Source organism: Oncorhynchus tshawytscha, linkage group LG05 (assembly GCF_018296145.1).
Source record: "Oncorhynchus tshawytscha isolate Ot180627B linkage group LG05, Otsh_v2.0, whole genome shotgun sequence".
Lineage (NCBI taxonomy): Eukaryota > Metazoa > Chordata > Actinopteri > Salmoniformes > Salmonidae > Oncorhynchus > Oncorhynchus tshawytscha.
Genome location: NC_056433.1, coordinates 72,506,516 through 72,531,008, shown reverse-complemented (window position 1 = coordinate 72,531,008; position 24,493 = coordinate 72,506,516). Strand labels below are relative to the sequence as shown.

At 44.5% G+C, this 24,493-nt stretch overlaps 1 protein-coding gene across 3 annotated transcripts in view; it reads left to right on the top strand.

Moving 5' to 3' along the window:
* LOC112251324 (tensin-3) overlaps window positions 1-24,493 on the top strand; it is a 97,268-nt gene that overhangs the window by 49,170 nt on the left and 23,605 nt on the right. For all 3 annotated transcript variants that reach the window (XM_042322330.1, XM_042322329.1, XM_042322328.1), the window contains exons 13-16: window positions 2,618-3,547; window positions 14,845-14,966; window positions 16,824-16,941; window positions 17,020-17,091. In XM_042322330.1, the coding sequence (XP_042178264.1) occupies window positions 2,618-3,547; window positions 14,845-14,966; window positions 16,824-16,941; window positions 17,020-17,091 (1,242 nt within the window). The remainder of the gene's footprint in view (window positions 1-2,617; window positions 3,548-14,844; window positions 14,967-16,823; window positions 16,942-17,019; window positions 17,092-24,493) is intronic.

Here is a 24,493-nt window from a genome sequence, read left to right as displayed (position 1 = left end):
TGCTACTATGCATGTGTTGTTGCAGGAAGTTTATTTTTTATTTTTTTACAGTAACAGATTACCCCAGATCATCCTATATAGTGCCTTGCAAAAGTGTTCAGACCCATTGGAATTCTTCACAGTTTATTGTGTTACAAAGTGGGATTAAAATTGATTTCATTGTACTGTTTTACAACAATCTACACAAAATACCCTGTAATGTCAAAGTGGTTGAAAAATTCCACTTTTAAATTCCACTTTTAAATGAAATAAAATACTTCAAATCTAGTTGTTGCAGAGGTGTCAGCTCCCTGAGTCAGTTCATGTTAGAAACACCTCTGGCATCGATTACAGCTGTGAGTCTTCTTGGGTAAGTCTTTAAAAGCTTTGCACACCTGGATTGTGCAACATTTGTCCATTATTTCTTTCAAAATTCTTCAAGCTCTGTCAAAATGTTGGACAACAATTTTCAAGTCTTGCCATAGATTTTCAAGCAAATTTAAGTCAAAATGGTGACTTGGCCAGTCAGGAACATTCACTGTCTTCTTGGTAAGCAACTCCAGTGTAGATTTGGCTAGGTTATTATCCTGCTGAAAGGTGAATTCCTCTCCCAGTGTCTGGTGTAAAGCAGACTAAAGCAGCTTTTCCTCTAGTGTTTTACCTGTACTTAGTTCCATCTCGTTTCTTTTCATCCTGAAAAACTACACAGTCTTTGCCGATGTCAAGCATACCCATACCATGATGCAGCCACCATGCTTGAAAATAAGGAGGCAGTATCTCAGTGATGTGTTGTGTTGGATTTGCCCCAAATATAAGGCTTTGCATTTATGCCAAAAACTATATTCCTTTGCTATTTTTGTTCTTTTCAGTATTACTTTAGCGCCTTGTTGCATAGAAGATGCATGTTTTGGAACATTTTGTATGTTTGTATTCTTCTTCTTTAGGTCATTATTGTGGAGTCACAACAATGTTGTTGATCCATCCTCAGCCATTGAACTCTGTAGCTGTTTTAAAATCACCAATGTCCTCATGGTAACATCCCTGAGCAGTTTCATTCCTGTCCTGCAGTTCAGTTCAGAAGGTCGTCTGTATCGTTGATGTGTCTGGGTGCTTTAATACATCATCCACAGCATAAGTATTAACTTGACCATGCATGAAGATATAGTCAATGTCTGGTTTGTTATTGTTACCCATCTACCAATCACTGCCCTTCTTTATGAGGCTTTCTCAAAGCTCCCTGGTCTTTGTAGTTGTATCTATGCTAGAAATGCAATACTTGACTGAGGGACCTTACAGATGTTGTATGTATGAGGGGCAGATGAAGGGGAATTCATTCAAAAACCATGTCAAGCCCTATTATTTCACACAGAGTGAGTCCATGTAACTTATTATGTGATTTGTTAAACCAAATTTGACTCCTGAACTCATTTTGGCTTGCCTAAGCAAAGGAGGTGAATACTTATGCAATGAATATCATTTTGTTATGATAAAAAAATGTTTTATCAAAAAATACAATTGTTTTTTCTTCCTCTTTGACATTAGAGTATTTTGTGTAGACAAAAATCTATTTTAATCCCACGTTCTAACACAATAAACCATAAAGAAATCCAGGGGGTCTGAATACTTTTGCATATATCCTTATGTACATATTCTTTATCCCCTTACACTGTGTATGACAGTAGTTTTTTTTGGAATTGTTAGTTAGATTACTTGCTCGTTATTACTGCATTGTCGGAACTAGAAGCACAAGCATTTCGCTACACTCGCATTAACATCTGCTAACCATGTGTATGTGACAAATAAAATTTGATTTGATTTGATTTGATTTTGATTTGATTTGAAGCACTGTATGTGAGGAAATTGTTTGTGTTTAATTTTTTGTGGAGTTTTATAAAGCTGAGTAGAGACTCAGCAGTAGCCACTTGTCTTTCCTGGTTTACTCTGACGTTAGGGTTACACTTCAGAGGTCACGTGTGTGTGTGTGTTTGAGCTTGCCACCCGTGTCCTCTCACAGTACCTCATTGATCACTCACTGTCTCTGTTATTTTGTCTCTCCTTTCTGCTTTTCCAAAGTGTCTGTGTCCCATAGGCTTGTCCAAAGTGTCTGTGTCCCATAGGCTTAAGATTCTTCATTTGTTCATTCATATTCCATGTATTCCATTCTGGTCTGGGTGAGCTAGGTGTTAGGCGATGTGATGTAGCATGTGTTTGTGTTGCCTGCATATTGAATGGTGCTGGTGGTTGACTGTGAACACGCTAGCTAACAGACTAATGCCGTGCTATCTGTCATATCAGAGCCCAGGTGGAGGGAGGGGTCCTCTGCTCTGTCAGGCTTGGTGTGTTCTTTCTGAGACAGAAGCAACTATGCAGATAAAGACACACACGCAATGTAGAGCTCACACAAAGACACTGCTGTTATCTAGATGCAGTGTGTCTGGTCTGGAGACAAGGCAAACGTCTGTGTGTGTGTGTATGTATCTGTGAATGTGTGTGTCAGAGGATGACTAAGACAGGAGGGTGAGGGTTGTAGGTTGTAAAGCGTGTAATATGTGTGACTAAGTAGATGTGAGTATGTGTGTAAATATTCACTATTTGTTATGGCTGTCTGTCTTACTCTTCCTCTCCTCCTCTTACTCAGCTCTGCCTCGTATTCCGGGCCCTGTCGATGGCAACCTATCCGCCAGAGTAAGGAAGGGAAGTAGTGACGAAGGAGCTCCGTTTCACCTGGCAACCAGCTGCCCTATCCCCAGTGACCTTAAACTTTCAGCCAGCAAAGACTCAGGCCTCTCTATCGCCTCCCAGAAGACCGGAGGTATTACTGCAGTGAGCCCCAAGAGAGGGCCCAGTCAAGACGAACTTACCCAGCTCAGGCGGCTACTATCTGGGGTCGGCCTGGAACCTCATCTGGAGGATATAACTGACCTCCCAGCCTCCTGTAACGCAACGAGTGAGATGGAGGGGGATGAGGCTGGGTTAGGGCAGCCTGTGAAGGCCTCTCCTAGCGAGAGGGAGTCAGACATCCTTTATGATGACGAGGTTAGCCCCGAGGCTAGCATTGGCTCGTTCTCCTCTGAGAGCATACCTGAAGCCCAGGGATTGGTCCAGAGTGGAAGTGGATACTCCACCCCCTCCACCCAATCATGGGTGCAGCAGCAGCAGATAGTCGTCAGGGGGCAGGACAGCCCTGTGGAAACACTTTCTCTGATTGGTCCAAACACCTTGCCACTTCCAGACATGCCCAATAGGGGGAGCAGCAGCAGAGAGTCGGTGAAGAGAGGAGTGGAGGGAGGGGTGGGGTCGCCCGTACAGACAGACAGTCACACACACGCCTCACACACCACCCATACACCGTTGCCCTCAGGGGAACCTTGCGGGCAGGAGGAGCTTGCCTCGTTAGCCACAGACATTGATGAGTCCATCGAGCAGCTTAACCAGCTGATCCTAGATCTGGACCCCACCTTCATACCTGTTCCCACCCGACACACACCCCTCCCCTTTGCTCTCTCCACCTCCCTCTACACCAATGGTAACAACCATACGATGACACATGCCAACGCCAGCCAATCAGGTAAGACCATATTAGCAGAGCGGGGTACCATTGATAGAATAGAAACCTGATAGATAGAAACCTGTTGAAATTAAATACCTGTGTGTCTGTTAATTTAATAAATGTATTTGAGATACAGTAGAATCACAAGGAAATGTACAGTAGAATCACAAGGTTTATTCCCTCCCATGTTCCAGTCTATTGTCCTCAGTAACAGTAGAATTATCACATTTATGAGGCCCCATCTCACAGAGGCGGGGTTATGGAAGGACATGTAAAGGAAACAGATCAACAGTGGGCTTATACATTACAGCTGTACTGTTAAAGATTTCCATTGTGGAATCCCTCAGAGACATACCATAAAACATCTGTCTGTCTGTCTGACTGACTGACTCAGTGACTGACTGACTGACTCAGTGACTGTCTGACCGACTGACTGACTCAGTGACTGTCTGACTGACTGACTCAGTGACTGACTCAGTGACTGACTGACTGACTGACTCAGTGACTGACTGACTCAGTGACTGACTGACTGACTCAGTGACTGACTGACTGACTGACTCAGTGACTGACTGACTGACTGACTCAGTGACTGACTGACTGACTGACAGACTCAGTGACTGACTGACTGACTCAGTGACTGACTGACTGACTCAGTGACTGACTGACTGACTCAGTGACTGACTGACTGACTGACTCAGTGACTGACTGACTGACTCAGTGACTGACTCAGTGACATGATTCCAGATGCCAGGCTAAAGAAAATAAAGTTGTTCCAGTTTTCAGATGTTTAGAGTGGTGCAGGTAAAGAGCTAGGTTTGGACATGTTCTCATAGCAGAGTTCAACACAGACACTTTATACACCTTAATGTAACACTGCCTGGCTGTGAAACTACCCTTCTAACCAAGGGAAGTCTGGCATGGTCCAGGGCTTGTCCACTGTGTTTGCTGAGTGGGTGTAAAAGTTTGCTTAAGCCGGTAATAGATACTTCTATATAAGCAGTGTAAAATCAGGGCCTCATAAGTACAGTACAGTAAATGACAAAAAAAAAAAAAAATCTTTAAAATATTTTTTAAGCGACTGGAAGAAATGTCTTCACAGCCAGGAGTACATGTACTATAGCAGAACCCAATCAAACTTAGCTGTAGTTGTTGCAGGTGGAACTGAAATGTACTGTATGTATTGTACTGTACTGTATGTACTGTACTGTATGTACTCTATGTACTGTACTGTATGTACTATTCTGTACTGAATGTACTGTACTGTATGTGCTGTACTATGTACTGTGCTGTATATACTGTATTCTATGTACTGTACTGTACTCTATGTACTGTACTGTATGTACTGTAATGTAAGTACTGTATATGCTATACTGTATATTACTGTATGTACTATAATGTATGTACTGTACTGTATGTACTGTAATGTAGGTACTGTACTGTATTAATGTACTGTGCTGCATGTACTGTATGCACTTTACTGCATGTACTGTACTGTATGTACTGTACTGTATGTACTGCATATTACGGTATGTACTGTATGTACTGTACTATACTGTACCCTACCATACTATACTGTATGTATTGTACTGTATGTACTGTATGTATTGTACTGTACTGTATGTACTGTACTATATGTACTCTACAGTATGTACTCTATGTACTGTACTATATTGTACTCTACTGTATGTACTGTATGTTTCAGGACAAGGGGATATTGTGACAACTAAGTTATACTGTAAAGGTAAAAATATGAACTTTGACTTCCAGTCATACAGTATGATCAGTGAGGGGTTTGTTCCTCTACCTTCCTAGCTACCCCCTGCTAGTTCTGTCCGGTGTGTTTATTTCAAGTTTATTTGTCATGTGCACATGATACAGAAGGCAGTACAGTGAAACAGTACAGTGAAATGCTTTCTTAAAAGCTCTTTCCCAACGATTCAATATTCAATATCAAGATTAGAGAAATAATATAAAGAGGTGAATATGAGCAGCACAAGGGCTACATTACAACAACAGGAGTGAAGTTAAGCATGTACATCAGAGCAACTTGATCAGTTGGACCCAGTCCCAGACAGATGGAAGGAGAACATCTTGAATTATTTGGGAATCTAGCATAAAGACTGTGTGTCGGTATCTACCATAGAGAGTAAACACACATTCCCAAATCCAGTTCAGGTGTTTTGGAAACCCTGCACTCCAGGGAAGACCTGCTCCGATTACAGAATGACGGTAATTCCAGACACCCTTCCGAACACTCCACTGAGGGCCTCACAGTAATTCACCGTGATTCATATCGCCATGGCAGCCAGATTCTTGTCGCGATGACAGCTTTGAAGTGATGCAGAGGAAGGGAGACACCATTGAGTAGCAACGAACATGCCCCACCCACCTGAGGATGGATTTTTCAGACATCTAATTCCTGTGTTTGAGGGTGCAAAATCCTATTGTCACTTAAATCTTGCAGGGTTGATTGCTTTAATTTTACTCCTATGACTCTTTTATACTTTTATTGCTCGTGCCTTTTGTTTTTTTCCCTGTTAACATTACTAATGCAGAAATGTTGTAATGACCTGTCCAAAAAAAAAACACAGCAATGGCTGAAATAGGCTCAAATGAATATATTGTCTTTCTGTTGAATCTATAAGAACACATTTTTGGTGGAGTAAACTGTATTTTAATACAGTTGAAATGTTTAGAAATTAGTTGCGCTGAAATGAAAGCAACTTCCGAATATGAACACTTAGATTATAGTTATGTCTGATCTTGCAAACAATGTAAAGTATGTTTAGATGGGTGTAATCTAGAGCCAAGCGTGTTGATTTCAGTTCAGGTGACTGCAGGTAGTGTAGACAGAGCAGGTAGAGTAGACAGATCAGGTAGTGTAGACAGAGCAGGTAGTGTAGAACGAGCAGGTAGAGTAGACAGGGCAGGTAGTGTAGACAGAGCAGGTAGAGTAGACAGATCAGGTAGAGTAGATAGAGCAGGTAGAGTAGAATGAGCAGGTAGAGTAGACAGAGCAGGTAGAGTAGACAGAGCAGGTAGAGTAGACAGAGCAGGTAGTGTAGACAGAGCAGGTAGAGTAGACAGATCAGGTAGAGTAGATAGAGCAGGTAGAGTAGAATGAGCAGGTAGAGTAGACAGAGCAGGTAGAGTAGACAGAGCAGGTAGAGTAGACAGAACAGGTAGTGTAGACAGATCAGGTAGTGTAGACAGATCAGGTAGTGTAGACAGATCAGGTAGAGTAGACAGATCAGGTAGAGTAGACAGAGCAGGTAGTGTAGGCAGAGCAGGTAGTGTAGACAGATCAGGTAGAGTAGGCAGAGCAGGTAGTGTAGACAGATCAGGTAGAGTAGACAGAGCAGGTAGAGTAGACATAGCAGGTAGAGTAGACAGAGCAGGTAGTGTAGACAGAGCAGGTAGAGTAGACAGATCAGGTAGAGTAGATAGAGCAGGTAGAGTAGAATGAGCAGGTAGAGTAGACAGAGCAGGTAGAGTAGACAGAGCAGGTAGAGTAGACAGAACAGGTAGTGTAGACAGATCAGGTAGTGTAGACAGATCAGGTAGTGTAGACAGATCAGGTAGAGTAGACAGATCAGGTAGAGTAGACAGAGCAGGTAGTGTAGGCAGAGCAGGTAGTGTAGACAGATCAGGTAGAGTAGGCAGAGCAGGTAGTGTAGACAGATCAGGTAGAGTAGACAGAGCAGGTAGTGTAGACAGAGCAGGTAGAGTAGACAGAGCAGGTAGAGTAGATAGATTAGGTAGTGTAGACAGATCAGGTAGAGTAGACAGAGCAGGTAGTGTAGACAGAGCAGGTAGAGTAGATAGATTAGGTAGTGTAGACAGAGCAGGTAGAAGAGACAGAGCAGGTTGGCTAGACAGAGCAGGTAGAGTAGACAGAGCAGGTAGGGTAGACAGAGCAGGTAGAGTAGACAGAGCAGGTAGTGTAGACAGAGCAGGTAGAGTAGATAGATTAGGTAGTGTAGACAGAGCAGGTAGAAGAGACAGAGCAGGTTGGGTAGACAGAGCAGGGAGAGTAGACAGAGCAGGTAGGGTAGACAGAGCAGGTAGGGTAGACAGAACAGGTAGTGTAGACAGAGCAGGTAGGGTAGACAGAGCAGGTAGAGTAGACAGAACAGGTAGACGAGACAGGGCAAGTGTTTTGGTGGTTGCAGCCCTGTTCCTCACCTTTATTGTACTGTATGTACTGTATGTACTTATGTACTGCACTGTATGTACTGTACTGTATATACTGTATGTACTGTAGTGTATGTACTGTATGTACTGTAATGTATGTACTGTAATGTATGTGCTGTATTTAATGTGCTGTATGTACTGTATGTACTGTACTGTATGTGCTGTACTGTATGTACTGTAATATATGTACTGTATGTACTGTCATGTATTTACTGAATGTACTGTGCTGTATGTACTGTAATGTATGTAATGTATGTACTGTAATGCATGTGCTGTACTATATGTACTGTATGTGCTGTATGTACTGTATGTGCTGTACTGTATGTACTGTAATGTATGTACTGTATGTACTGTACTGTATGTACTGTATGTTCTGTAATGTATGTACTGTATGTACTGTAATGTTTGTACTGTACTGTATGTCTGTAATGAATGTGTTGTATGTACTCTAATGTTTGTACTGTATGTACTGTAATGTATGTGCTGTGTGTACTGTACTGTATATACTGTATGTACTGTAATATATGTACAGTATGTATGGTAATATATGTACTGTATGTACTGTATGTCCTGTAATGTATGTGCTGTATTTACTGTGCTGTATGTACTGTATTTACTGTAATGTATATACTGTATGTACTGTCATGTATGTACTGAATGTACTGTGCTGTATGTACTGTAATGTATGTAATGTATGTACTGTAATGCATGTGCTGTACTATATGTACTGTATGTACTGTAATGTATGTGCTGTATGTTCTGTAATGTATGTACTGTATGTACTGTAATGTTTGTGCTGTACTGTACTGTATGTCTGTAATGAATGTGTTGTATGTACTCTAATGTTTGTACTGTATGTACAGGTAATGTATGTGCTGTGTGTACTGTACTGTATATACTGTATGTACTGTAATATATGTACAGTATGTATGGTAATATATGTACTGTATGTACTGTACTGTATGTCCTGTATGTCCTGTAATGTATGTGCTGTATTTACTGTAATGTATATACTGTATGTACTGTATGTACTGTAATTTTTGTGCTGTATGTACTGTGCTGTATTGTATGTACTGTATGTACTGTAATGTATGTATTGTATGTTCTGTATGTACTGTACTGTATATACTGTTCTGTATGTACTGTATGTGCTGTACTGTATGTACTGTACTGTATGTGCTGTAATGTATGTACTGTAATGTATGTACTGTGATGTATGTGCTGTGCTGTATGTGCTGTATGTACTGTATGTACTGTAATATATGTACTGCACTGTATGTGCTGTCATGTATGTACTGTATGTACGGAGCTGTATGCACTGTAATGTGTGTACTGTATGTACTGTAATGTATGTGCTGTACTGTATGTACTGTAATTTATGTGCTGTATGTACTGTTCTGTATGTACTGTATTGTATGTACTGTATGTACTGTAATGTTTATGCTGTACTGTATGTCTGTAATGCATGTACTGTATGTACTGTAATGTATGTACTGTACTATATGTACTGTGTGGACTGTACTGTATGTGCTATATTTACTGTACTGTATGTACTGTGTGTGCTGTACTGTATGTACTGTATGTACTGTAATAGATGTACTGTACTGTATGTACTGTCATGCATGTGCTGTATGTACTGTGCTGTATGTACTGCACGTACTGTAATGTATGTACTGTATGTACTGTAATGTATGTGCTGTACTGTATGCACTGTAATGCATGTGCTGTACTGTATGTACTGTAATGTATGTGCGGTACTGTATGTACTGTAATGTATTTGCTGTATGTACTGTATGTACTGTACTGTATGTACTGTAATGTATGTGCTGTATGTACTCTATGTACTGTAATGTATGTACTGTATGTACTGTAATGTATGTACTGTATGTACTGTAATGTATGTGCGGTACTGTATGTACTGTAATGTATTTGCTGTATGTACTGTATGTACTGTACTGTATGTACTGTAATGTATGTGCTGTATGTACTCTACTGTATGTGCTGTATGTACTGTAATGTATGTACTGTATGTACTGTAATGTATGTACTGTATGTGCGGTACTGTATGTACTGTAATGTATTTGCTGTATGTACTGTATGTACTGCACTGTATGTATTGTACTGTATGTGCTGTACTGTATGTACTGTATGGGTGGGACATGCGTGTTGCTACTCAATGGCGTTTCCCTTCCTCTGCATCACTTCAAAGCGTGCTGTCATTGATATGAATATGAATCTGGCTGCCATGGCGATATGAATCACTGTGAGTTACTGCAAGGTCCTCAGTGGGGTGTTCGGAAGAGTGTCTGGAATTACCGTCATTCTGTAATCGGAGCAGGTCTTCCCTGGAGTGCAGGGTTTCCAAAACACCTGAACTGGATTTGGGAATGTGTGTTTACTCTCTATGGTAGATACCGACACACACGGTCTTTATGCTAGATTCCCAAACATTTCCAGATGTTCTCTTTCCATCTGTCTGGGACTGGGTCCAACTGATCAAGTTGCTCTGATGTACATGCTTAACTTCACTCCTGTTCTTGTAATGTAGCCCTTGTGCTGCTCATATTCTTCTCTCTCTATCTCACCCTCTCCCCTCTGTCACACCCACTCTCTCCCCATTCTCCTCAAGTTATTTTTCCTACAGTGCGGTCAGTTATTGTTGTTGTTAGTGGTGGAGGTGGTGTGGCTTAGGAGATTGATTTGTGTGGTGTTTTCTAAAGGGAACAGATATTACGTCTTCTGAGGATGGTTGAGGTTTGATAATAATTACATAACACTGTTACTGGGTTCACCACACACAGTATTGTTGTTCTGGTAAAACTGGGTGTTGAACAGTTGTGATGTCTGTGATTTAGTTAGTTTTGAAATCTTGAAAAATTGCGCCGATAGAGCTTCTAGACCCTAGGCAATTTTACAGTATTTAGTGTTTTTATGTGTTCTTCCTCTCTCTCCCTCTCGCTCTCTGTCTGTTTCTTCCTCTCTCTCTCTCCCTCTCTCTCTGTCTGTTTCTTCCTCTCTCTCCCTCTCTCTCTCTGTCTGTTTCTTCCTCTCTCTCCCTCTCTCTCTCTGTCTGTTTCTTCCTCTCTCTCCCTCTCTCTCTGTCTGTTTCTTCCTCTCTCTCCCTCTCTCTCTCTGTCTGTTTCTTCCTCTCTCTCCCTCTCTCTCTCTGTCTGTTTCTTCCTCTCTCTCCCTCTCTCTCTGTCTGTTTCTTCCTCTCTCTCCCTCTCTCTCGCTGTCTGTTTCTTACTCTCTCTCCCTCTCTCTCTCTGCCTGTTTCTTACTCTCTCTCCCTCTCTCTCTCTGCCTGTTTCTTACTCTCTCTCCGTCTCTCTCTCTGTCTGTTTCTTACTCTCTCTCCCTCTCTCTCTCTGTCTGTTTCTTACTCTCTCTCCCTCTCTCTCTCTGTCTGTTTCTTCCTCTCTCTCCCTCTCTCTCTGTCTGTTTCTTCCTCTCTCTCCCTCTCTCTCTGTCTGTTTCTTCCTCTCTCTCCCTCTCTCTCTGTCTGTTTCTTCCTCTCTCTCCCTCTCTCTCTGTCTGTTTCTTCCTCTCTCTCCCTCTCTCGCTCTCTGCCTGTTTCTTCCTCTCTCTCCCTCTCGCTCTCTGTCTGTTTCTTCCTCTCTCTCCCTCTCTCTCTGTCTGTTTCTTCCTCTCTCTCCCTCTCTCGCTCTCTGTCTGTTTCTTCCTCTCTCTCCCTCTCTCTCTGTCTGTTTCTTCCTCTCTCTCCCTCTCTCTCTCTGTCTGTTTCTTACTCTCTCTCCCTCTCTCTCTCTCTGTCTGTTTCTTACTCTCTCTCCCTCTCTCTCTGTCTGTTTCTTCCTCTCTCTCCCTCTCTCTCTCTGTCTGTTTCTTACTCTCTCTCCCTCTCTCTCTCTCTTTCTGCTTCTTCCTCTCTCTCCCTCTCTCTCTGTCTGTTTCTTCCTCTCTCTCCCTCTCGCTCTCTGTCTGTTTCTTCCTCTCTCTCCCTCTCGCTCTCTGTCTGTTTCTTCCTCTCTCTCCCTCTCTCTCTCTGTCTGTTTCTTCCTCTCTCTCCCTCTCTCTCTGCCTGTTTCTTCCTCTCTCTCCCTCTCTCTCTCTGCCTGTTTCTTACTCTCTCTCCCTCTCTCTCTCTGCCTGTTTCTTCCTCTCTCTCCCTCTCTCTCTCTGTCTGTTTCTTCCTCTCTCTCCCTCTCTCTCTGTCTGTTTCTTCCTCTCTCTCCCTCTCTCTCTCTGTCTGTTTCTTCCTCTCTCTCCCTCTCTCTCTCTGTCTGTTTCTTCCTCTCTCTCCCTCTCTCTCTCTGTCTGTTTCTTCCTCTCTCCCTCTCTCTCTGTTTGTTTCTTCCTCTCTCTCTCTGTCTGTTTCTTCCTCTCTCTCCCTCCCTCTCTCTGTCTGTTTCTTCCTCTCTCTCCCTCTCGTCTCTCTGTTTCTTCCTCTCTCTCCCTCTCGCTCTCTGTCTGTTTCTTCCTCTCTCTCCCTCTCTCTCTGTCTGTTTCTTCCTCTCTCCCTCTCTCTCTGTCTGTTTCTTCCTCTCTCTCCCTCTCTCTCTCTGTCTGTTTCTTACTCTCTCTCCCTCTCTCTCTCTGCCTGTTCCTTCCTCTCTCTCCCTCTCTCTCTGTCTGTTTCTTCCTCTCTCTCCCTCTCTCGCTCTGTCTGTTTCTTCCTCTCTCTCCCTCTCTCTCTCTGCCTGTTTCTTCCTCTCTCTCCCTCTCTCTCTCTGTCTGTTTCTTCCTCTCTCTCCCTCTCTCTCTCTCTCTGTTTCTTCCTCTCTCTCCCTCTCTCTCTCTCTCTGTTTCTTCCTCTCTCTCCCTCTCTCTCTCTGCCTGTTTCTTCCTCTCTCTCCCTCTCTCTCTCTGCCTGTTTCTTCCTCTCTCTCCCTCTCTCTCTCTGTCTGTTTCTTACTCTCTGTCTGTTTCTTACTCTCTCTCCCTCTCTCTCTCTGCCTGTTTCTTCCTCTCTCTCCCTCTCTCTCTCTGCCTGTTTCTTACTCTCTCTCCCTCTCTCTCTCTGTCTGTTTCTTACTCTCTCTCCCTCTCTCTCTGTCTGTTTCTTACTCTCTCTCCCTCTCTCTCTGTCTGTTTCTTCCTCTCTCTCCCTCTCTCTCTGTCTGTTTCTTCCTCTCTCTCCCTCTCTCTCTGTCTGTTTCTTCCTCTCTCTCCCTCTCTCTCTCTGTCTGTTTCTTCCTCTCTCTCCCTCTCTCTCTGTCTGTTTCTTCCTCTCTCTCCCTCTCTCGCTCTCTGCCTGTTTCTTCCTCTCTCTCCCTCTCGCTCTCTGTCTGTTTCTTCCTCTCTCTCCCTCTCTCTCTGTCTGTTTCTTCCTCTCTCTCCCTCTCTCGCTCTCTGTCTGTTTCTTCCTCTCTCTCCCTCTCTCTCTGTCTGTTTCTTCCTCTCTCTCCCTCTCTCTCTCTGTCTGTTTCTTACTCTCTCTCCCTCTCTCTCTCTCTGTCTGTTTCTTACTCTCTCTCCCTCTCTCTCTCTGTCTGTTTCTTCCTCTCTCTCCCTCTCTCTCTCTGTCTGTTTCTTACTCTCTCTCCCTCTCTCTCTCTCTTTCTGCTTCTTCCTCTCTCTCCCTCTCTCTCTGTCTGTTTCTTCCTCTCTCTCCCTCTCGCTCTCTGTCTGTTTCTTCCTCTCTCTCCCTCTCGCTCTCTGTCTGTTTCTTCCTCTCTCTCCCTCTCTCTCTCTGTCTGTTTCTTCCTCTCTCTCCCTCTCTCTCTGCCTGTTTCTTCCTCTCTCTCCCTCTCTCTCTCTGCCTGTTTCTTACTCTCTCTCCCTCTCTCTCTCTGCCTGTTTCTTCCTCTCTCTCCCTCTCTCTCTCTGTCTGTTTCTTCCTCTCTCTCCCTCTCTCTCTGTCTGTTTCTTCCTCTCTCTCCCTCTCTCTCTCTGTCTGTTTCTTCCTCTCTCTCCCTCTCTCTCTCTGTCTGTTTCTTCCTCTCTCTCCCTCTCTCTCTCTGTCTGTTTCTTCCTCTCTCCCTCTCTCTCTGTTTGTTTCTTCCTCTCTCTCTCTGTCTGTTTCTTCCTCTCTCTCCCTCTCTCTCTCTGTATGTTTCTTCCTCTCTCTCCCTCTCGCTCTCTCTGTTTCTTCCTCTCTCTCCCTCTCGTTCTCTGTCTGTTTCTTCCTCTCTCTCCCTCTCTCTCTGTCTGTTTCTTCCTCTCTCTCCCTCTCTCGCTCTGTCTGTTTCTTCCTCTCTCTCCCTCTCTCTCTCTGCCTGTTTCTTCCTCTCTCTCCCTCTCTCTCTCTGTCTGTTTCTTCCTCTCTCTCCCTCTCTCTCTCTCTCTGTTTCTTCCTCTCTCTCCCTCTCTCTCTCTGCCTGTTTCTTCCTCTCTCTCCCTCTCTCTCTCTGCCTGTTTCTTCCTCTCTCTCCCTCTCTCTCTCTGTCTGTTTCTTACTCTCTGTCTGTTTCTTACTCTCTCTCCCTCTCTCTCTGTCTGTTTCTTACTCTCTCTCCCTCTCTCTCTCTGTCTGTTTCTTCCTCTCTCTCCCTCTCTCTCTGTCTGTTTCTTCCTCTCTCTCCCTCTCTCTCTCTGTCTGTTTCTTCCTCTCTCTCCCTCTCTCTCTGTCTGTTTCTTCCTCTCTCTCCCTCTCTCTCTGTCTGTTTCTTCCTCTCTCTCCCTCTCTCTCTCTGTCTGTTTCTTACTCTCTCTCCCTCTCTCTCTCTGCCTGTTCCTTCCTCTCTCTCCCTCTCTCTCTCTGTCTGTTTCTTACTCTCTCTCCCTCTCTCTCTCTGTCTGTTTCTTACTCTCTCTCCCTCTCTCTCTCTCTCTGTTTCTTACTCTCTCTCCCTCTCTCTCTCTGTCTGTTTCTTCCTCTCTCTCCCTCTCTCTCTCTGTCTGTTTCTTACTCTCTCTCCCTCTCTCTCTCTGTCTGTTTCTTCCTCTCTCTCCCTCTCTCTCTCTGTCTGTTTCTTCCTCTCTCTCCATCTCTCTCTCTGTCTGTTTCTTACTCTCTCTCCCTCTGTCTGTTTCTTCCTCTCTCTCCATCTCTCTCTCTGTCTGTTTCTTACTCTCTCTCCCTCTCTCTCTCTGTCTGTTTCTTCCTCTCTCTCCCTCTCTCTCTCTGTCTGTTTCTTACTCTCTCTCCCTCTCTCTCTCTGTCCTTCTCTGAATTTCTCACCCGCTCATTTTATATTTCTCTGCCTCTCTCTTTTCAGGCTGGAAGCACAGACAGGACAGTGATGTCACTGATTACCCAGGATTCTGCAGTCCTGGTTGGGGCGGAGCACAGACATTCCAGAACGCTCCGATCTACAGGCCCAACCTACCTCCCTCCCAGGTCCACACGCGCACACACACACACACACACACACACACACACACACACACACACACACACACACACACACACACACACACACACACACACACACACACACACACACAGCAGCACCCCAACCTACAGCCCACCCAGGTACACACACCACCCTCTACCAGCCCCTACTGGTTACTCAACAACTGTTATACCACATACATACTCAGTAGTCATGTAGTAGTCATTACGCTAGGAGTTTTTTCCCTGATCATGATCATGCGGTTAGTAAAAACACCTGGCACTATGTTCATGGTTAATATACCTTAAACATACCTGGCGCTATGTTCATGGTTAATCTACCTTAAACATACCTGGCTTTGTTCATGGTTAATCTACCTTAAAAACACCTGGCTATATTCATGGTTAATCTACTTTAAAACAATTGACTGTGTTCATGGTTAATCTACCTTAAAAACACCTGGTTTAGTTTGTGATTAATTTACATTGAATTAACTTTATAGTACAGTAGTTAATGTGTTAGTTTGAGTGAAGCAGAACTGTAGTGGTCAGGCTGTTTGTCTAAATAGCTGAGATTCCTTGCCTGCGTCCCAAATGGCACTCAATTCCATATATAATGCACTATTTGGGCCAGAGCGCTAAGCAGGCCCTGGTAAAAGTAATGTACTATATAGAGAATAGGGTGCCATTTGGGCCACAGGTCTGCTCTCACACCCATTCTTATGGCACGGCAGCATGAATGGCCTGACTGTTTACATTACAACACAGAGAGTAGCTACACACACTGATCACAAGACTGATGTCAGTCTATCTGCTTGTCTGTCCGCCTGTCTGCTGTCTATCTGCCTGTCTGCCTTTATGCCTTCCTGCCTGTCTGCCTTTATGCCTGTCTGTCTGCCTGCCTGTCTGTCTGTCTGTCTGTCTGTCTGCCTGTCTGTCTGTCTGTCTGTCCACCTGTCTGCCTGTCTGTCTGTCTGTCTGTTTGCCTGTCTGTTTGCCTGTCTGTCTGCCTGTCCACCTGTCTGCCTGTCTGTCTGTCTGTTTGCCTGTCTGTTTGCCTGTCTGTTTGCCTGTCTGTCTGCCTGTCTGTCTGCCTGTCTGTCCGCCTGTCTGTCTGTCTGTCCGTCTGTTTGCCTGTCTGTTTGCCTGTCTGTCTGCCTGCCTGCCTGTCTGTCCGCCTGTCTGTCTGCCTGCCTGTCTGTCTGTTTGGCTGTCTGTCTATCTGTCTGCCTGCCTGCCTGCCTGTCTGTCTATCTATCTGTCTGTCTGTCTGTCTGCCTGTCGGTCTGTCTAGCTGTCTGCCTGTCTGTCTGTCTGTCCACCTGTCTATCTGTCTGTCTGCTTGCCTGTCTGTCTGCTTGCCTGTCTGCTTGCCTGTCTGCCTGCCTGTCTGTCTGTCTGCCCTGTCTATCTGTCTGCCTGTCTGTCTATCTGTCTGCCTGTCTGCCTGCCTGTCTGCCTGTCTGTCTAGCTGTCTGTCGGTCTATCTGTCTAGCTGTCTGCCTGCCTGTCTGTCTGTCTGTCTGTCCGCCTGTCTATCTGTCGGTCTGTCTGTCTATCTGCCTGTCGGTCTGTCTGTCTAGCTGTCTGTCGGTCTGTCTGTCTAGCTGTCTGTCGGTCTGTCTGTCTAGCTGTCTGTCGGTCTGTCTGTCTAGCTGTCTGTCTGTCCGCCTGTCTATCTGTCTGTCTGCCTGTCTGTCGGTCTGTCTGTCTAGCTGTCTGCCTGTCTGCCTGCCTGTCGGTCTGCCTGCCTGTCTGTCTGTCTGTCTGTCTGTCTGTCTGTCTGTCTGTCTGTCTGTCCGCCTGCCTGCCTGCCTGTCTGTCTGCCTGACTGTCTATCATTCTGGTGTGTCTGTGTTACAGTGTGGTCGTCTCTCCAGGATGGACAGTGTGGACTATGAAGGACAGACTCCAGTAACGGACAGCTGTGACATAGCCCCGTCCACACCAGCATTTCCTATCTCTCCTCCAACGCCCTATGGTAAGAGAGAGTGCATTTTGTTATTAAAAGATGTGTGTGCGTTATTATATCTGAACAGACATCTTCACTCTTCCCCAGTGAAAAATTTCCCAGTGTTCTCTTATTTGAGGCCAGGAGAAGGACATTGGGAGAAGAGCGGAATATCACAAGGTACATTTACACTCTGTTACTGTGTGTGTGTGTGTGTGTGTGTGTGTGTGTGTGTGTGTGTGTGTGTGTGTGTGTGTGTGTGTGTGTGTGTGTGCATGCATGCATGCATGCGTGCGTGTCTGTGTGTGTGTGTGAGTGGGAGAAAGAGAGAGAGATAAAGAGAGAGAGAGAGAGAGAGAGATGTTTCTGCTTGGTTGGAATGAAGACCCAGTGTTAACCCAAAAAACAGCGCTGTGATTGCTGCAGGCCAGGGTTCAGAGGCAGGGTGGAATCCTAAACTGGCATGCATAACCTATTATAAACCAGGTAGTTTGGCTCCTGGATGCTGATTGGCTGACAGATGTTGTATATCAGATATACCATGCGAATGTCAAAACATGTATTTTTACTGCTCTAATTACGTTGGTAACCAGTTTATAATAGCAATAAGTCACCTAGGGGGTTTGTGGTATATGGCCAATATACCATGGCTAATGGCTGTATCCAGGCACTCTGCATTGCGTCGTGCATAAGAACAGCCCTTAGCCGGGGTATATTTGCCATATACCACACCCCCTCGGGCCTTATTGCTTAATTGTATCCTCACTGTTATACCCCCACTATACCCTCTGCACCTGGCCTCTCCGTTGATGATGCACACATGGTTGCATTATGTAATACTGAAAGAGGGCATGGGGGGATTTGGCTAGGTGCAGGAACCATGTAGACTATAGAAGAATAGGTAACTTAATATGGAGAAGATAGGAGTTTGGTAAGATTCATTGTGTGTTCATTGTCCGGTTTAGGATATTATGGTCTGTGACAACAGGGTAACTGGGGAAAATAAAGAGATTATTCTCATTCAATCCCTTTGAGAGAAGCCAGTCCAGCTGATACTTTAAATTAGGCTATAATTAGTTCACTGTAAAGAGAGGAAGTGACCTCTGTTGGCAGGATGTACACTCACTTCCTGTCTTGCTGGGAGATGGGCTGAGTGTAGCCAGAGAGGAAGAGGCGAAGCGAGAGGGTTTACTCCGCCCAAAATCTGTCAACGAAAATAAGACCACGGAATTGAGAGTGTCTAATTTGGTCAACAAAAATTGAATTTCTAGTTTGCTATGTGAGGCTTATTTCATTGAGTAGAAGTTTCCTAATGGTTATGTTGTTACGAATGCACTGATATAAGTGGACGCACTTGGGATTTTGGCAACTTTGGAGAAAAAAAACAACTTTATATCGGAGCTGTGCCTGTTGTTCACACAAGTATCTGCTCTCTCATTGGCTAGAATGGTCCGAACTGATCTCGCCTCCTGCCGCCTGCCTTCCATTTTTGAGGACATGTATTTTCATTGTTAGAGCGGTCACTGAACTATCTTGTCAATATAATATATAATCGTTGGTGTAGCTGGTTTGACTTCCTGTAGAAACCACTAGGGTACACATCCTGCAGGGAATCTGTGTGTGTGTGTGTGTGTGTGTGTGTGTGTGTGTGTGTGTGTGTGTGTGTGTGTGTGTGTGTGTGTACATAAGCTTTATCATTGTTTTGAAAAGGAATTTGGTCAAAGTAAACAGTCGACTTCATACTGCCGTTTATATCCACCACAATTTTACTCAATAGACTAGCTGTGTGTGTGTGTGAGAGAGAGAGAGAGAGAGAGAGAGAGGGAGGGTGCGTGCGTGCGTGCGAGAGTAGGCATTCACCTTTCAGTCCTTTTACCTTTCAGTTAGTCCTGAATTAGGCTACATCAGTCATGACCCTGTCTAATACAGACTAACAGTGACCTTCACAAGGCAAGGCAGCAGGCCCTGGAACCCATTCACTGAGAAGGAGAATGAATGTCAAACCTCCTGACTGATGTTTAGACTGTTCCCGCTCTGCTTTGTATCAAACACAATGATAACAGCAGAACACAACCTTTAAAGAGTAAAACAGCCTGTTTAGTGTCAATATATTTACCAGACAAAAAAGGTGAGTGCATTGAGAGAGGACTGTTGTGTGAGGTCCTTTTACCATCACATCCCAAATGGCACCCTTTACCCTTTATAATGCACTGCTTATGACCAGAGCCCTATGGTCCATGGTCATAAGTAGTGCACCATATAGGTCATAGGGTTCTATTTGGGACAAAGTAGTGAACAAAGGTATTTTTCTCTGCAGAGTTTCTGAGCAGACACAGCTTCCTGTTTTCCCATCTTAGTCTGGGAAACTCGGCAGCCATATTAGGACCTGGATGGCATTGTACATTCCTTCACTTAATGATTTTTAGTTATTGTGTTTACTGCTATTATCATAATCACATTTTTACCCTGAGCCACTGCTGTGATGTGGGGAGTGACTACTGCAACACCAGACGCAACGACTCCTAAACATGTCCTCCCTGCACCCATGCCTCTCCAGCACAGGTTCCCACCTGTAGATTATCAAATCAAATGTATTTTTAAAGCCCTTTTTATATCAGCAGATGTCACAAAGTGCTTATACAGAAACAGAGCCTAAAACAGCAAATAAGCAAGCAATGCAGATGTAGAAGCACGGTGGCTAGGACAAACTGCCTAGAAAGGTCCCGGACAAGGTAGCATGTCTGGTGAACAGGTCAGGGTTCCATAGCCACAGGCAAAACAGCAGGAACAGGATCAGCAGTATGACCAGGTGGACTAGGGATGGGGAGTCATCAGGCCAGGTAGTCCTGAGGCATGGTCTTAGGGCGCAGGTCCTCCAGGAAAGGATGGGAGGGAAGGGAGAGAGAGATGGGAGAATTAGAGGGAGCATACTTAAATTCACACAGGACACCAGATAAGACAGGAGAATTTCACCAGATAGGACAGACTGATCCTAGCCACCCAGCACACAGACTATTGCAGTATAGATACTGGAGGCTGAGACAGTGGGAGTCGGGGGACACTGTGGCCCTATCCGACAGGACCAACCAGGCAGGATATAACCCCACCCACTTTGCCAAAGCACAGCCCCCACACTCCTAGAGGGATATCAACAGACCACCAACTTACTACCCTGAGACAAGGCTGAGTATAGCCTAAAAAGATCTCTTCCACCACACGAGCCCAAGGGTGTGCATAACTGGACAGGAAGATCACCGTCAGTGAATCAACCCACTCAAGTCGAGTATAGCGAAAAAAGCCTGGCATGACATGACGCACCCCTCCTAGGGATGGCCAGGCAGTGCCGGGCGGTTTGTCACTCCAGTTCCTCGCACTTCACCTTCACACCCCTGGGTCAGACTATACTCAATCATTGGACATACTGAAGAGATGAATCTTCAGTAAAGACTTAAAGGTTGAAACCGAGTCTGCGTCTCTCATATAGATAGGCAGACCATTCCATAACAATTGATCTCTATAGGAGAAAGCCCTGCCTCCAGCTGTTTGCTTAGAAGTTCTAGGGACAATAAGGAGGCCTGCATCTTGTGACCGTAGCGTACGTGTAGGTACTGTATGTATGGAAGGACAAAATCGGAGAGATATGTAGGTAGGAGCAAGTCCATGTAATGATGTGTAGGTTTGCAGTAAGACCTTAATCAGCCCTAGCCTTAACAGGAAGCCAGAGGTTAGCACTTGGGTAATATGATCACATTTTTTGGTTCTAGTCAAGAGTCTAACGGAAACTTGAGGAACACTGAAACTTACAAATGATTTGTTAGGACAAACCACCCACTGAGATTAACTGATATCTTTCCGACAGATAAGATCTAAACCAGGCAAGAACTTGTCCGTGTAGACCAATTAGGGTTTCCAATCTCTCCAAAAGAATGTGGTGATCGATGATGTCAAAAGCGCACTCAGGTCTAGGAGCCCGAGGACAGATGCAGAGCCTTGGTCTGATGCCATTAAAAGGTCATTTACCACCTTCATGAGTGCAGTCTCGGGACTATGATGGGGTCTTAAACCAGACGGGAGCGTTTTGTATACATTATTTGTCTTCAGGAAGGCAATGAATGGGCAACAGCTATTTCAAACATTTTTTAGAGGAATGAGAGATTTGATATAAGTTGATATTATTTTTTTTACACATTTTCTGGGTCAAGGTTTGGCTTTTTCAGGAGAGGCTTTGTTACTACCACTTTTAGTGAGTTTGGTACACATCCGGAGGATAGGAAGCCGTTTATTTTGTTCAACATAGGAGGGCCAAGCACAGGAAGTAGCTCTTTCAGTAGTTTAGTTGGAATAGGGGCCAGTAGGAAGGTTTAGAGGACATTACTATTTTTGTGAATGTGTCAAGAGATACAGGATAAAAAAACTTGATAGTCTCTATTGATCCCAGGTCCTGGCAGGTCTGTGCAGACCCACGTTTTGGAGAAATACGCAGATTCAAAGAGGAGTCTGTAATTTGCTTCCTAATGATCGTGATCTTTTTGTCAAAGAAGTTCATGAATTCATCACTGCTGAAGTCAAGGCCATCTTCTTTTGGGAAATTGTGCTTTTTAGTTGGTTTTGCAACAGTATCAAAAATAAATGTTGGATTGTTTTTATTCTCCTCAATTAGCTTGGAAAAGTAGGCTGATCAAGCAGCAGTGAAGGCTCCTCGACATTGCACCATACTGTCTTTCCAAGCCAGTCAGAAGACTTCCAGTTTGGTGGCGCGCCATTACTGTTTCAATTTTCTTGAAGCTTGCATCAGTGCTCAGGTATTTTCTGTATACCAGGGAGATCATTTATTGTGACAAATGTTTTTTGTTTTTAGAGGTGCGACTGCATCTAGGGTTTTACGCAAGGTTCAATTTAGATCCTCGGTTAGGTGGTTAACTGATTTTTGTACTCCGATGTCCTTGGGTAGGTGGAGGGAGTCTGGAAGGGCATCTAGCAATCTTTGGGATGTCTGAGAATTTATAGTGCGGCTTGCTTGGGGTCTGAGTAGATGATTTGTTTTGATTGCAAAGGTTATAAGATGATGGTCCAATAGTCCAGGATTATGAGGAAAAACATTTAGTTCCACAATATTTATTCCACGGGACAAAACTAGATCCAGGGTATGACTGTGGCAATGCGTAGGTCTGGGGACATGTTGGACAAAACCCACTGAGTTGATGATTGCTCCGAAGGCCTTTTGGAGTGGGTCTGTGGACTTTTCCATGTGAAAATTGAAGTAATCAAAAATTGGAATATTATCTGCGATGACTACAAGCTCTGATAGAAATTCAGGGAACTCAGTGAGGAACACTGTATACTATTAAAAGTGATTGATTTAGGCTGCATAGATTTCATGACTAGAAGCTCAAAATACAAAAACGCAGTCTTTTGTTTTGATGTCATAAATGTTAGTAACATCTGCACCTTTGCGGTACACTAGTGTATTAAGGAAGGGAGGCCTCATTTAACACAGTAAAGTCATTAGGCTTGAGCCATGTTTCAGTCAGGCCAATCAAATCAAGGTTATGGTCATTGACTATGACTGCCTTGGAAGTGAGGGATCTAACATTAAGTAGTCCTATTTTGAGATGTAAGATATTATCGCAATCTCTTTCAATAATGACAGGAATGGAGGAGGTCTTTATTCCAATGAGATTGCTAAGACGAACACCGCCATTTATAGTTTTGGCCGACCTAAATCGAGGCACAGACACAGTCACAATGGGGAAAGCTGAGCTGACTACACTGACTGGGCCAGTGTCATACTCTACTAAGCTGGCAGGCTGGCTAACAGTACAGCTGTAGAGTAGTGCTGCTGTAGAATGACATGGGAAAGGAGAGCCTAACTCACTACAGTAAACCATGAGAAGTACTGTAATAAGATAAATGATACATACTGTACTAGCAGGGATCATGATGTTAGATACACATTCCTCATAACGGTAACTCCTGACTGACGAGCAGCAAGCAGAGCTTGTGATGATAGAATAGGACAAGTAAAATAGGACAAGTCGAGTACCATATGTTAGTAGTAAAAAAGAGATACACAATCTAACACAATCAGATTTTACGTAGCAGGAAACACGGTCAGTATGTCTCCATGCCTGTTTGTGTGTATGCCTGTGCGTGCACACGTGTGTGCGTGTGTATGTGTGTTTGGGCAGCAGATGGTGGGAGTAGTGACACATGCCCTGACAGAGAGGCTATAGAACCCTGAGTTCAACACCCTCCACCGCCTTAAAAGGACTCGAGCGACCCCTGAACTTCAGGAAGGCCTTTTGATTGGAGGAAACAGATTGTAGGAGACAATGCAGAGTGGTCAGTGAGAGAGAAGGAGGGGAAGAGAGAGAAGGGGAGGGGGCCTATTCCTCTCCTCCCTCCCTCGCTCCCTCCTAGAGAATTTGGACTCAAGAAGTGTCACAACAAGTCTGTAGCTAACAGGGAACTATTTTCCAACTGGGAGTGGAGGAATGGAACATGGTTAGTCTGTTTTGTTCTGTTCCAGATCCTAAATGACTTCATTCAGCCTGCTGCCAACCACAGGAGTTCAAACAGAGCTCACACTGCTGCCTTACGATAGAGCAACTAGACAGAGAGAGGAGCGAAAGAGGGAAGAGAGAGAGAGTAAGAGGGGAGAAAGGGGCAGTGAGAGAGTGATAGAGTGGGGGGAGAGAAAATACAGTTCTCTCATTTAAAAGAGTCTCTCATTTGTGCCGGGAGGGAGGCAGACAGTCTTCAGCTCCACATGGACAAGACCAGCTGAGCCACAGGAGACAAAGGAAGGCGATTCAGGAGAAAAAAAGATAAGTCAAGTTTAGAGAGAGAGAGAGAGAGAGAGAGAGGAGGGAGGGAGAGGAGAGGAGCGAGGGAGAGTGCGAGAGAGAACGAGAGAAGATCTGTTTAGCAGACAGACAGAGGGAGCTGTGGAAGTGGCAGTGTACAGCTCTGTTTTTCTCCAGACAGACACAGTGGGATAGTCCTCTGAAAGTCTCTTCATCATGACTACTTCTCTTGGTAGGTACTGTACTGTTACTGGATACATAACTAATGTGTTTGTCAGTTTTTCTGTGTGTGTGTGTGTGTGTGTGTGTGTGTGTGTGTGTGTGTGTGTGTGTGTGTGTGTGCTAATGCTTAAACCCACTAGATGGCCTGCATCCCCGTCTCTGTTGCAGACTGACTCTCTTTTATTCCCTCTTTCATTCTCTCTTTCTCTATCTTCATGTTTTCTTTCTGATTTCCACTTTTCTCTTGCTTTCTTGCCAATTCTCACTTCTTTTAACATTTTTACCCCTTTTTCTCCCCAATTTCATGGTATCCAATTGTTTAATAAATAAGTATAAATAAGTAGCTACTATCTTGTCTCATCGCTACAACTCCCATACGGGCTCGGGAGAGACAAAGGTTGAAAGTCCTGCGTCCTCCGATACACAACCCAACCAAGCCGCACTGCTTCTTAACACAGCGCGCATCCAACCCGGAAGCCAGCCGCACCAATGTGTCGCAGGAAACACCGTGCACCTGGCAACCTTGGTTAGCGCGCATTTTACCTGTCTCTTTT